The 13,863-nt window shown below is 39.6% G+C and overlaps 2 protein-coding genes across 2 annotated transcripts; both read right to left on the reverse strand.

Annotated features, from left to right (window-relative positions):
* Positions 1 to 1,939: 1,939 nt before the first annotated feature.
* Positions 1,940 to 4,196, reverse strand: msrb1b (methionine sulfoxide reductase B1b). Its single transcript, XM_046069092.1, has 4 exons — positions 4,032 to 4,196; positions 3,205 to 3,347; positions 2,956 to 3,073; positions 1,940 to 2,519 (listed from the first exon to the last, which is right to left on the reverse strand). The coding sequence occupies exons 1-4, from the start codon at positions 4,084 to 4,086 to the stop codon at positions 2,503 to 2,505; spliced, it is 333 nt and encodes a 110-aa protein (XP_045925048.1). The 5' UTR covers positions 4,087 to 4,196; the 3' UTR covers positions 1,940 to 2,502.
* A 1,102-nt stretch (positions 4,197 to 5,298) lies between these two features.
* neurl2 (neuralized E3 ubiquitin protein ligase 2) lies at positions 5,299 to 6,591 on the reverse strand. Its single transcript, XM_046069672.1, has 2 exons — positions 5,811 to 6,591; positions 5,299 to 5,414 (listed from the first exon to the last, which is right to left on the reverse strand). The coding sequence occupies exons 1-2, from the start codon at positions 6,589 to 6,591 to the stop codon at positions 5,299 to 5,301; spliced, it is 897 nt and encodes a 298-aa protein (XP_045925628.1).
* Positions 6,592 to 13,863: the final 7,272 nt, after the last annotated feature.

Raw genomic sequence — 13,863 nt, forward strand, 5'->3', positions numbered from 1 at the left:
GAAAAGAGACGTGAGAAGTGTGTGTGACGTCCAGGAGGAGAATGTGTTGATTGGCACACACGTATTTCTGGGATTTCATGTGTGTGTGAGTGTACTTCCTTTGTAATGATAGCCCTCGGTCTCTCGCCAGGCTGCTCCTCTAAACCTCAGGGTGTTTGCCAACCCATGGAGCCCAGAGAATATGGCCTGCAGCTGGGCCACGGAGAGAGCCCAAGCTACTGAAACAACCAACATCCACAATTGATGCAAGACAATAAAACACGTTTATGTTGATATAAAGCAAGCTTCTACACGCAGCAGTGGAAACATGCACAACCACAAATAAGAACACATTATTTATTGTTTTTAATCAGACTTTTCACTCAAACAAAACTGGGGAATCTATTCTTCTGTAGAGAGGAACTTGTGATCTGGCAGGATGAGTACTCCATCTTGAGGTCAATCTAGGGAACATTGGTTCTTCTGCCTATTTAAGGGTTGCAATAGAATATTATTTTTTCCTTGGGAAGGTTCCTAACTGAGTGAAGTGACCTGGAGGTATTTAAGTGGCAGTCATGATAAGAGCTGGTCAAATTCTTTGCTTCCTTTCCTATCTCCTTTATGCTTGTGACACAATCCAAAACTTACAGGAATGCTTGTATGATTAGCTAAGCTCCAAAACCATAAATACAGATTTCTTCTCTTTCAAATCCATCCAGTTAGGGGAAATCCTGAAAAACAAGCATTTGTCATGATGATAAGAATTTATACATATGGTACATGTAACCATCAATTACTTATAGGAAGTAACCACAAAATAAAGAGCATAGTATTTAAGTAGAGAAAGGTGAACCAATACAATAATAATTTAATAAAAATAAAGAATTGAGCAAGGGGCTATAAAGTAAATTATAAGACATTAAGTTTCCTGGCATGGGCGCATTGACCTTTTTCATATTTGGTAAAAAGAGAAAATTAATTTTTATATTTCTATATTTTACTCTTTGGCGTACCCGGACTTTTTCTTGTGTACTGGAATTTCTCACAAGCTGCCCATACACTTCTCTGCCCTCTCCACCGGCGGAAACGGAATATGGAAAAGATCGACGGCCGATACAGACGCCAACATATGAATACATTTGAATGGGAAGAACTGGTCGAAGTGTCGACAAACGAATGCTGCTAACCCTAGAGTGCAGGCTTGGTGGGCCCAGACTGCAAATGGCACTCTGTACAATATTGAAATCAAGAAATTCCCTAGTTGTATGCATAGCACTTTTTAAAGAACTGTTACAACCCATCCCACCCGTCAGCCAGTGTTGTTTAAACATAGTGGTTAAAAATTAGAAAGGAAAAAATGCATCACGTGTTGCCTCAGAAAATATAGTTTTGGTCAAAAAATGTACTTTCTGACCTCAAAATCATTTTTTGGTCTACATATTCGTAATGTACCCATTTCTAGACTTGACAAACAGCATGCCTAATCCTGGAGGAAGTAGGTAAATACTGAAATGATCACCTATCTCTAATCGGTGGAATTCGTGTTGTTACAACTCTCCCCATGTTACAATCATACTTGGTCTCCCCTACAGTTATATACCTTTCTTGGAAAAGTATGCAAGTATTATTAGCAAAATGAACTAATTGTCAACTTTGAGTGTTACATTATTATTACTGATGCATTATGTGTAAGTAGCATTTTGCAGTTTTATTAGGTGAAATATAATTAAAACTATTTTACATAATCTTAGTTCAATTTATAACAATGCATCCATCGTGTTTTATTTACTCATCACATGTTTTGAATGTTAAATTTTAAAAGCATCCCTCTGAATTGTAGTAAAGTACTTTAAAATTGTACTTAAGTACAGTACTTGAGTTAATGTTCTTAAATGCCACCACTGCAAATAAATCAGATATTTTTTCCCTTCATTTGAGCATCAATACACTAACAATGGAGAAAAAATTTATTATTAAATTTATTTATTCAAGTAAACCTGCTTACAGTACATTAACAAAAAGGACAAAAATTTAGCTGATATGTTAATCTTGACAATCTTCAGTGCATAGATAATATGGTTAAATTTACCTTAGTGAAGTAAATGGGAGTAAGCCAAATGACACCAGCAACAGTGTAAAATGTAATGTAAAATTAAACAGATAAAAAAAGAGATAACAGCAATAACTGGCGAGCGCCTGCTGAATGAAAACTGCCTAATTTTTCTATATCTCAAAAACCTTGTTAAATCTTGCTAAAATGACATGCATATACTGATATATTTTATCAAGAGTGAGGGAATCATAATCTTTGAGTTAATATATATTAAAATGAGGTATTCAAAGGAATATTTGCAGAGGTGTGGTCCTGTCACTGTGCCACAGGCTGGTCAAAGATTCTTCAGTGGACAGGACGTCCATCTCAGGCCTTTCCCCTGTCCACGTCATACACTGACCCGGCCTGTTCAACAGTCTGGACAGAGCAGCAGATACAGCAGCTGGAGTGAAAAACTCTTACCTCGCTCTTTACTGTTTGTCCTTGCCTGGGACAGAGACAAGAGATAAACACACTTATTGAAGACAGAATTAAATGCAGAGGTAGAAAGCAACTAAATACATTTAATCAACTTGTTGTGGAAATTTTTTTCTTATAAAAAAAATACATCTGCCAATGGATAAGGACTATTTTTTACTTGTTTTTACTGCATATCAACTTACGCATTTGAAAAATTAATTCTTGAATAACTCCTTATATATAATGTATTATAATATAGTGTACTATATGACGCTATGAAAGGGCACATTAAGCAAAATAAGCACTTTTGCACTGTGAGGTGAAAATACTTCCCAATTAAAACTGTCCTCATTAACAAAAGGCATTGTTTTTGGGAAGGTAGTTTGAGATCATTTTAGGATTTGGGAAAACTCCTGGCCCTTGACACCATGCCTTTGCCTCACACATGTCTGTGGCCTGCTTACCTTTGCTGGGGACAAACTTAAGCGAGTGGCTGAATATTCAAAAGCGTGACACTCCTTCATCTGGGCCGTCATTTACAAACTCATGGCCCAGCCCGTTGCCACACTTGCCACACAGTACCTGTATCCATGAAACACAATCACATCAGCCTCCTGTGTCACATCCTAATGAGCAAATGCTGAAGCAGCAGTAAAACAAAGAGGACATATAGATAGTAAAAATATAAGAACTTTAGTGAGTGTGACTCTTACCTTGTAGGCAGTGAGAGTCTCCATCATCTTGGTGACGCTGTCCTCCCTGATGGTTTCAGTGAATGCTGGCCAGGGAGACGAGTGTGCGAACTTGGACCGACTGGAGAACAGTGGGTGGTTACACTGGGAGCACACATACATGCCTGCAGGAGACAGTTACTTTTAAAAGCTGTGGCACAGTTTCATTTTGTACCCCAATAAAACCTAACCTTACACAAACTTAAGTTAATTTTCCTGTAATTCTGCTTTTCTTTTCTTTTTCTTACTCGAACCATTGATCTACATTAAATGATGTGAGAAGGAAATCTCACTCTTTGGTTGAACAGCTGAAAACTTTTGTCAACACAAGGGCCACAACATGTGAGGAGGGGTCCCATGATACTTTATTTTAAGGGTCACAAACCAAAAAAAGGCTGTAAGCACTGTAATGGGGTAATTTTACTTAAACATGCCAACACTTTTGGCTAGTGCAAGTTCATTTCCAAAATCATTAATAGCAGATCTCTTTATTACTATTATCATATTTCTATTAGAATCTTCATGTTAATCTTACAAATCTGAAATATGCAAATACAAATAAATTTAAACTGATCTTTATCAATTGCTTCCCCAAATGTTGTCACACCACGTGCCCCTCCTCTCTCTACTATCACCGTGACATTACGCAATTATTGAATCATATCGTTTTCCATTAAAACCAGTTCATTTGTAGCCAAAAAAGACACTTTAAACAAACCTCATGCGGAGAATTAAAATAAAATGGTAATTTTGTCCCCTGAAATCCAGACTACAGGGAGGTTACATCACAGCAGACAGCGCCTGCTTACCTGGTTTGAAATGATCCTTGTAGACCTCGCCGCCCAAAAACTGACAGAAAGACATGCTGTGACGTCTGCACAGATCAGCTAGAGGCAAAATAGATCTCGATCTGGGTCAGTCTTTCTTCGAACAGCAGGGACGGATCATCTGGGCGCTCTCTTGATTTCCTCCTCGCGTCTGAAGTGATCCTGACTGGAGAATTAACGGGAGCTCCGCCTTCTGCCTTTCTCTGCATTAACACTAGATGTCGTAGTTACTCCACTGAAGCGTTTTCCTGGACCTAAATTTACTGATGGAAAGTTCGCCTATGTGCTAATCCTATGGTTTTGGACAGTAAAATGAATATGTGTGCAGGAAATCAGAGCATGTACTTTTAAATTGTCATGGGGTGACACTTCTTAAATTGGTCCATGTACATTTAGTTTTATGTGGAACATCTCAGAGTTTTATTAAATTTAAGGATGAATCAGAATCAGCAAATGTGCCCATATCTCAGTAACATGGCTGTGGTCTCAGTGTAACAGACTTACAGTCAGGCCTGTCTGTTTGTCACCTTTTCATGTCTCTCTACTGCAACTTGACTTGGTTCACTCACACTATTTTGCAAAAATATTAATATGATGGAAATGTTCAAACGCCCCCCAGAAAACTGTGAGAATATGGATTCTGTCATGTTGAGGTTTTACAGGTTAGGTTTTTGTCAGATCTTTGGGAAGAAATGTAGCGGATCAGTGTGACCTCATTTCTCACTGCTGCAGACTGATGCCATATCCATTTGCTACAACATGATTTACTTGTAAAATGATATACAGATAATTTAAAATAACACTGCACACAGTAAACAAGTCCTGGCTCACTTTTTTGTAAACTTGGGTTGATAGGATTAACGTCAATATAACTTTTCATTATCATTATGTAACATATTTATACGTTCATTTGAAGGAGTAAACAGAATTCACATTACTTATTGTGATCTCTGTTCATTCCTTTAAAGGTTCTTGAAAGAGAGAAAGTAATGATAAATCACACCACTAACACATACAGTGTGAGGAGGAAGTAGAATCAAAGACACCTAAGCAGTACTCTGAATTTATTTTATTTTAGTTGTCATCTCAAATGACATGAACATTATCAGAGCCTGGCAGGTATCAAGAGCGTACCTCCTTAAGATTATTTTATTTAATGAAACACAGTTCCATCATGAAAATAAATACTTGTTGGAAACTGGGAGAGAGCACAGATAATATGTTTCTGTCCATTGCAGGTCTGTCTCCTTTATTCGTACTTGCAAAAGTTCTTAAGTGCCTCTGGCAGCTCCAGCGAGTCAATGGCCATCCTGTGGACCATGTGCTTCTGGATGGCCTTCCTACACAACGTCTGCAAAGATGAGACTGGAAGCAGCAGAGGAAGAGGACAAAAAAAGACCATAAGACGGTGGATTAGCAGAATAAAAAGAGAATTTATGAAAAAAAATAATGACAAAAGATGCTTGGAAAGCATGAATGGATTATTCAACGGGTCCCTGGGCCAGAGTCTATACAGGAAGACACGGTTAATATTTCTTGTTGGAAAGTCAATTAAATAAGCACAAAGAAACATAAAGCTACCACAAAGAGTCCCAACACGACCACAAAGACACACGAAATGACCACAAAGAGATGCAAAATGAGTACAAAGAGACTTAAACTTGATGCAAAAGAGAGTCTTTTTCAGTAACACCCAGTGATGTCTGTGCCCAGGGTTATTTCATAACGATCCATGACTAAAAGTATCACTGTGACACTCACATCCATACTCCACCTGGACAATTTGGACACACTTAGTAGCAGCAAAGACGTCCACCACAGCGTAGAGAGGCTGGATGGTGGGGATCCCCTTTGCAGAAGCTCCCATGTCCTCACCATTGATGACAATGTGCATGTCAGCCAGGTCTCGCCCTTTGGGCACATATAGCACTCCGATCCGGCTGCGTCTGGCTGTGGGAGGCAGGGCGTTGGTCTTATACAAGTCATCCAATATGTGGCTGTAACGTCCGGGTCTGCTCCGGCCGACCAGCTTGTCTTTGGGAATCCGAACATTCTCAATGTACAAGTCAGAGTCAGTGAAGAAAGTCATTGGTTTGGTGTTGCCTCCTCCTCCATCTCCTTCCCTTCCAGCTCCATCTTCAACCTCCCCTCGTCCAAGTCTCTGGCCTCCAGCCAGTCCTTCGTCTCCAGCCTGTTCACCCCCTGCTTCAGCATCCTCTATGATCTTATTGTGGTTGCGAGTGATGGCAAACACCCAGCTGTCCCCTAAGGTTGTCAGATCTGGGATGGAATATTCAGGTACCACCTCTAATCCCCTCGGGTCCCTGGCAGTCAGGCCAATCCGGAGGTGGCCGCACCAGCCCAGCTCCTTATCCTGGATCTCTATGAGAAAAATCTCCCCAGGCTTCAGAGGGTGTTTGCTGAAACACACTCCATTTGCAAAGCTCTCCACCCGGGTGGCCTGGGTCCCTGAGTGGTCCAGTCTGACATTGGTACCGTGGATGGGGTGGAATTCCATGAACTGGTCTGGAAATGGCTCCATTTTCAGTTTTGCAGTCACTCTCACTTCAAGTAACAAAAAAGACTATCAACAACAAATTCCCAGTTGGATAGCTGTCAGAAATGACATCAAACAGAGACGGACTTAATGAAACTTTCCAGTCAAACAGTCTTGCAGTGGTTTCAGACCATTGCCGGCCAACATGTGGTCATAGTAGAGACTCAACAACTTGCACTGACACACGACAAGATCCCTGCTCTGCCTATCTGTGGGCCACTCAGGGAAGCTTCTGGTAGAAGGCTATTTTTGAACAGCTGCATATGTCAACAGATGGCATGGTATGTGTTTGTGTGTGTTGAGTGGGGGTGGCCATCATGCACATGCCCACAGTCACTCACACGTATCAGACGTGCACAAAAATTGAGGTGGAGTTAGTGGGAGCAACAAAGCTCCCCGGGCCCTGGTGCTCATTCAATTTCACAAACCCATGTACTGAAGTAGTAGCTGCGTAATTATCATAATACCATACGCCAGTGAGATATTTTGAACAGCAGGCCTTTCATAGCTGCACTCTAAATATAGTCATGCCATGCAAATACAGTGTGGATTTCATTCTTATGTAAAGCAGCAATTGAAGTAATATACCAGGATAAAGAGGTCTGTGGAGATGTACTTCGATAATGGAATTATAGCATGAGAATATGAAGAGGAATTATATATTTAAAAAGATCATTTTTAAATTCATTATTTAATGACCAAGAGTAAAGGCTCCTTCACACGATTTACAGTAGTTCATATCATTTCGGTCTAGAGGTATCAAGTATTTTCATCGGGTCATGCTAATTATACGTTGTATAAATTGGGAGCTACCCCACATGTGGTTTAGCCCTCATTAGTTACATGCTAAGTGTAATTTGAAGTAATTTGGCATATGTAAGAAAGGATTTCCTTTCAGGATGTGGGATCACTGATCACTGATCTCATTCTTTACTTAAATTTGTGAGAAATAAAATCAGCCTGACTCGCTTCAGTACATTCAGGGTTTTTGCTGCTACAGCCTTATGTGATCTGGTCTGACCACTAACTTCTGGTAGCGAATGCTAATGTTAGCAAACTTTACATAAATATTGCGGTATAACTGACAATACTAAGTCACTAACATTAGCATGCTAATGACTCTTCTCTCCTTTTCCTGCTTTTACACATGTTTTTGAGCATTGACCATTACCCAAAAATGTATGGGCTCACTTTAATAAATAGTACTGATCCCAGTGCAGTATTAGTATGCAGTATAATGGATCCCTTTATATGGTGCTGTGATTTTGGAATCTCTGAGTGATCAAAAATGTGATCAAAAAAAGCTTTATATCAAAAAGCTGCATGACCTGTAAAAGCTTGACTGTTGGCTTGTTTGTAAGTTTGCTAACTTTGTCTTAAAGCCTGGAAAATAAGGCAAGATGGAAGTTTATTTTCTGATTACTGCAAAAGAATTAATAAAACAACAATCAGACATTATTTGTTAACATGAAGGTATAAAAATCTGATTAGGCTGGGCATGGTTTAAATGCAAAAACACAACACTTAGACATAGTGGAGTACTGTGGCACACAAATCTGGCCCCTGTACATATGTAGACTCTGTAGGCCCCCTTCCCTCTTAAGAAAAATATTGTCATGCCTGTAAGTAGACACATCCATCTGTTGTAGTAAGTAGGGGGTTCTAACACAGCAGTAATATCTGTAATTTCAGTAGTGTAGTAATCGGATGAGTGCTGCGTGGGTGTTATGCTGCAAAAGAACAGATAAAACAACAAGAGTCATAACATGGTCGTCTGTGAGGAGAGGAGGTTTAAACTGGACTTCCAGTACTTGCCGGGTCCAGCTGTGTATTCAGCTAACTGCATTAAGATTTACTGTAGGACAGATTAGCATTTCTTTCACATAATAAAAACTTATATACCATTTTCATTCAACAAATACATGGCAATTTTTTTTTTTTGCAATCTCACAATCTCTTTTTGATTCTTATAACAACAAGCTGAACTGTTCTTCCTGTAATAATTTTTATGATTTGTCTGAACCAGCCATGCTTCTCAGCCTTGATCTCAGACGGGACATCCGCTTCTTTTGGTTTCCTTCGGGTTCTAAGCAGTGTAATTTTGTTTGACTCCAGCCCCGGTCTTGCAGTCTGATTTGAGGCAGGCAGCCAGCTAACGTCTGGGTCAGCCTCCTCAGTGTCTATTATCACTCTGCAGGTGTCAGGATGGGAGCTATGAGGGAGGCTTCAGAACCTCCAGGGGGTTGATGTGCAGGTCTGCAGCCAGCTGCAGCGTCAGCTTGACCAGATCTACTAATACATGCCAGTCTCTCTGGTGACCACAGTTCATCTCCATCACCTGCTCAAGTTCTCAAGACACTTGAGTGTAGAGTCCCGTTTCCTAAGCAAACTGCTCTGGGTCTTAAATCTCCAGTGCTGCTGGCTGTTCTGCTTTCTGTGGTAATAATAATCCGTTCCATTTCCACAGTCCAGCACATAATCTGCTGGCTGACACTGAGTTTCTACAATGAAGCTCAGCATGTTGTAGTTCATCTCTCATCATAAAGCAGGTAGCCAATAGACAGGCCTGTAGCTACCAGGTGCAGAGACCACAAATCAATTGCCTGAATGGATTAAATTAATAGCATGACTTCTGGTACTCTGTACCAGTTGGTCTGTATTAGACAGAAGTCAAGCATTCCCTCTCCTTGTGGTCTCCACCATCTCCTGAGGGAAAAATCTGTCTCTTTAGCTGCACTATGTTCACAGCTAGTACATTATAGCTGTCAAATAAATGTAAGATGAGTAAAAGTACAATATTCCTATTGAAGTTGGAAGTACTAAGTAGCAGAAACTAGAAATATTTGAGTAAAGTACAAATACATCAAAATTGTACTGCACACTGCTTGTGCAGTACAATTTGTACAACAATACTTTGTTACATTCCTTCACTGGCTAATTGTTTTCATGTTGGAATATTGCAGTAATTTTAAATGTAGTCATTAATATGTTTTAGTTCTACTTCTGTGCTGATGCTAGTTCCCAGACTATGAAGGCCAATGTGGTGAAGATCAGAAAATAAAGGGCCTTCTGCATGTTATCATTATTTTCAGTTCCACCACAAACTTTGCAATCATAAAAGGTAACAAATAATACATAAGAATTAGAGACAGTATTAGGAAAATCAATAAAATCACAAAACTGTACATACATTAGTGGTCTTCAGTGAATGTCATGAATTCAGCCAGCAAGACTGAGGAACACCTCCTCCAGTCAGTGATGCATGGGGGTTATTGTCTCTCGCTCCGGCTGCAGCCTGCAAGCCACTCTGCCCCGTTCTTCTTATTGTCATTTCTAGGGCTTCCAGTGTTTTATGTAGGCCAACATGGATGGAGGGAAGGAGAGAGGGACATCAGGGGTGGGGGTAAATTTATTCTTATATATATCTTTTTCTTCTTCTTTCTTTCTTCATTGCCAAGAGAATATTTCAATCTGAATGAATATGTGCAATATTAAAAAGTGCCAGAGACCTAATGGTAACAGTTTGAATAGGCCCACTGCTACACTTGATTATAAGGCCAGTACTTCAGTTTTGCATGCATGCTCACCAGAAAAGAAAATAATACGCTTTCAGGCTGAACTTTGGCTGTCACTACGTTTTGTACAATTAGACAGCATATGCACTCAGGGTGCAGAGTTGTGTGGGTGAGTTTGTGAGTTTGTGCATGCTTCTGTTGGGGCTGCAGGACTCTTAATCTGGATTATCATGCAGTGCAGCCTTGCTTTTCATAATCAGTTGGGTGAGCTGTGATTCTCGGCAGCGCATGACACATCTGGATGCTGTCATTGAGGGGAGGTTGCGTGTGGCTGCGTGAGAGAGAGAGAGAGAGAGAGAGAGAGAGAGAGCGTGAGACTCCTCACTCCGCGGTCCCTGCGCACACAAATGGAGAGGGAGCTAGAAAGAAACAACTCTGGCCGGCAGTTTTAGTCACATTTCTGTTCACAGAATTATTTTTCTGGTAAGTATATATTCCTCATCTCCTCGTGTTGCTATTTTCTTTCTGCAAAACACCATCAGCGCTGCAGACATTTTATTCAAAAGTCAGACTAGGAGTCTACAAGAATAGAAGTGGTCTGGTATAATAATAAGGCATTTTACCTGAGACTGATGGCGTTATGTAACATTTTCTCAGCCATTTAACTTCTACTTCTTCATGTCAGCATGTCACACTTGTGTCTTGTGGATGTGAGAAAGATTGCAGCTCTGAGGTGTAACACAGGATTCTGTGACCGGAATTTTACTTATAGCCACTGTACAAGTTTGGGGCCAGATGTATTGTGTGTATTTATATTTTATAATATGACGCTTTTGTTTTTTGGATTAGGTCACATGCCCCGACTGCATACATTTGTTTTCAGCAGTGTAGAGATCCATCTGTCTGCTCATAGTTTACTCATTTTGGTGTAATTAGGGCTATAACTAATCTGTCGATTTATTGTTTCAATTAATCAATTAATTGAATAATTTTGTCTATAAAATGCCAGGAAGTAGAAAAGAAATGTCCATTATAACATCAGGGCCCAAAGTGATATGTTTTAATTACATGACTAACAGTCCAAAACTCAGTTTACAATCACATATGACAAAGAAAAGCAGCAAATACTGAAACTGTAAACAGCAAATGTTTGACTGAATGTTTTGGTAAATGACTGATTAGGCCTAACTAATAATCAGAATAGTTGATTAATGGTTTCTGTATAAAGAAACTCCAGTCAGCAACTGATCCAAGGACAGCTTGACATGATGAGCTTCAAGAAATCATTCATGATACTTTATCTTGTTGATCCCAAAATGTTCCTAGGCAATTTTGATTTGGCGGCTAAGTCTAGTGTGTGCTTTGATTAGCATTTAATGGGGGAGCTTATAATGACCCAGTAGGAATTAAATAATTACAGAGTTCAGACAGATGACCAACAGGCTTAGTCTTTTCACAGTAGGCACAGTATAAAAAAGGAGCTAATCTGCATGTGGCACTGTCACTTAGTTAAAAAAGAATGAATGAAATGAACTTTATGACATATTGACTTTGCATAAAAGAAAAACTGTAGGACTAATCCTTCTCAAGTGTTATACATTCTACTTAATGTTTACTAATTACAGTTTTATTTCTGTTTTAACACTGAGATAAACATATTTTGTTTTCACTGTAATAGTATATATTATACTGAAAGGCTGTACTGTGCTGCACATTACAGACCCCATACCCAAAACTTACTTTGTAAGTACCTTTAAAAAAGGTTGACATACCCTGTAACTACTCTATAATTACTGTCATAGAATGTTCTATTTAATTTTTGGTCAAAGTGTCCCATAGGTTTTCCAATGAGTTGAAATCTATTTTCAAACCTTTCACTTAACCAGCTGCCTGGTAAGCATCTGCATTTGTTTCTCAGCACAGATTGTTCCTTTAATCTGTCAGATATCTGTATATGGCCTTATAAGCACAAGACTGCTGATAGTATAGGACTCAGAAGGGTTGTGATGTTACTAATAACTACAGTCAACACTGGGTCACGGAGATGAGCTATAGCATGGAAACACACCCCACCAAATGTTGGTTTTAGCCCATAATCCGGCTGTGTGATTTGTCAGATTTCACAGTAAAACCCTGCATTAACGTTAATCTAAGAGTGTTACTGTTCGTGTCTGATCAGAGGGCGGCACACAAACACCTACATGCACACACTGAGTCAGACATGCTGTCAGGCAGATTCTGTCACTGATTAAAAACGAAATGGATTGATCACACACATTACAGTGCAGATACAGTTCTCACATGATCTCTGTGTTTCATGTGCATTCGTTTTATAGGAGTTTATCATTAAGCATCACATGCTGCTGGATAGGGACCTGAAATGACTGGTTGGACCCGCAATTATAAGCTCAGAAAGATCACTGGCCCCTGGAGTCCTAAAATCATGCAGTAGTATATTTACAGTACCACATTCTCACCACTCTTCCTTCTGTTCTTGACTTTCTTTGGTTGTCCTGGTTTAAACCACAGAAAGGTTGAGTAAACTTTTACTCATCTTTCTGTGGCCTCTGGGGTTGTTACAGCTGAATACTTCCAACAGCACAGTGAAACCAAAAGCCCAAAGCACAGAGTCATAGTAGAAAACAGAGATTTAGAGTTTATCACTTGAAACTAGAAAAATTGCCATGCCATGCATCAGCGTGGCTGTATGGATATCTTGGTCCAGATAGACATATCAATATATTTGATACATTCATGGTCCTAGAGGAGTAATACTACTTATCCATACTTTTCCGCTAGCACCACCATGAGGCTGGCATTTGTGGTTTTGAGTTAAGTTGTCTCAACAAATATCAGATTGAAGACCATGGATTTTTTTACCTAGACATTCATCTCCCCACAAGATAAATTGTAATAACATTAGTGATCCTCTAATTTTTTCTCTAGCTGCACCATCTTGTTAACACTTTGCCTTCTATTTTGGTTTATTCAGCAAATATCTGATAAGATAATGACAATCCCATCAGGCTCAGTATTACTTTGTGTTTAGTGCTAAAAGAAATCTTAGCACACTAAACTAAGAAATATTTGTGGTAAACATATCTGCTAAACATCGGCATGTTTACATTGCCCTTTTGAGCATGTTTGCATGCTAATGTTCTCATTTAGCTTGAAGCACCACTGTACAGCCTCACAGAGCCGTTAGACTCAGAGGCTGTATTGACACTGTGTAGCCAAACATGTTGTTTTTTAAAATCCTCTCCACAGTGGATTGTACCACTCAAGGCCAAAAGATGTGCCCTAAGTCTAGTAGCTGCAGTGATTTTATATAAGAACATTGGGATTAATTTAAAAAATACAGAAGCCTATGGAGTCCAAACTAGCTTGGCACTTTGTTAACATTGGTGTTCTCCTATTAGCTTGGACAAAATATTGTTAGCTTAACAGTAGTTTAGCCTGCCTAATGTGCATGTGTGTTTGTGTATATGTGTCTCTTTTTCGGCACCTGGCAGGTTCTGGTCCCTGTTCCCACCCTGTGAAAAGCTATGAGGAAGGTCTAATGCCTCCTGGCTGCATGTGCGTCTGTGAGATTTATTATTTATTTAGATTTATATCCCCACCATCCCCTCCATTTTGGGTTAGGGCAGATTAGTCAGAATCCACCAGATGCTGTGGAATTGGTTGAAATTGTGCCACACAGGGCTGTAATGCAGTTACATAAATCTGACCAGTCAGAGGTAGG

This window comes from Micropterus dolomieu, linkage group LG14, assembly GCF_021292245.1.
Source record: "Micropterus dolomieu isolate WLL.071019.BEF.003 ecotype Adirondacks linkage group LG14, ASM2129224v1, whole genome shotgun sequence".
Classification (NCBI taxonomy): domain Eukaryota; kingdom Metazoa; phylum Chordata; class Actinopteri; order Centrarchiformes; family Centrarchidae; genus Micropterus; species Micropterus dolomieu.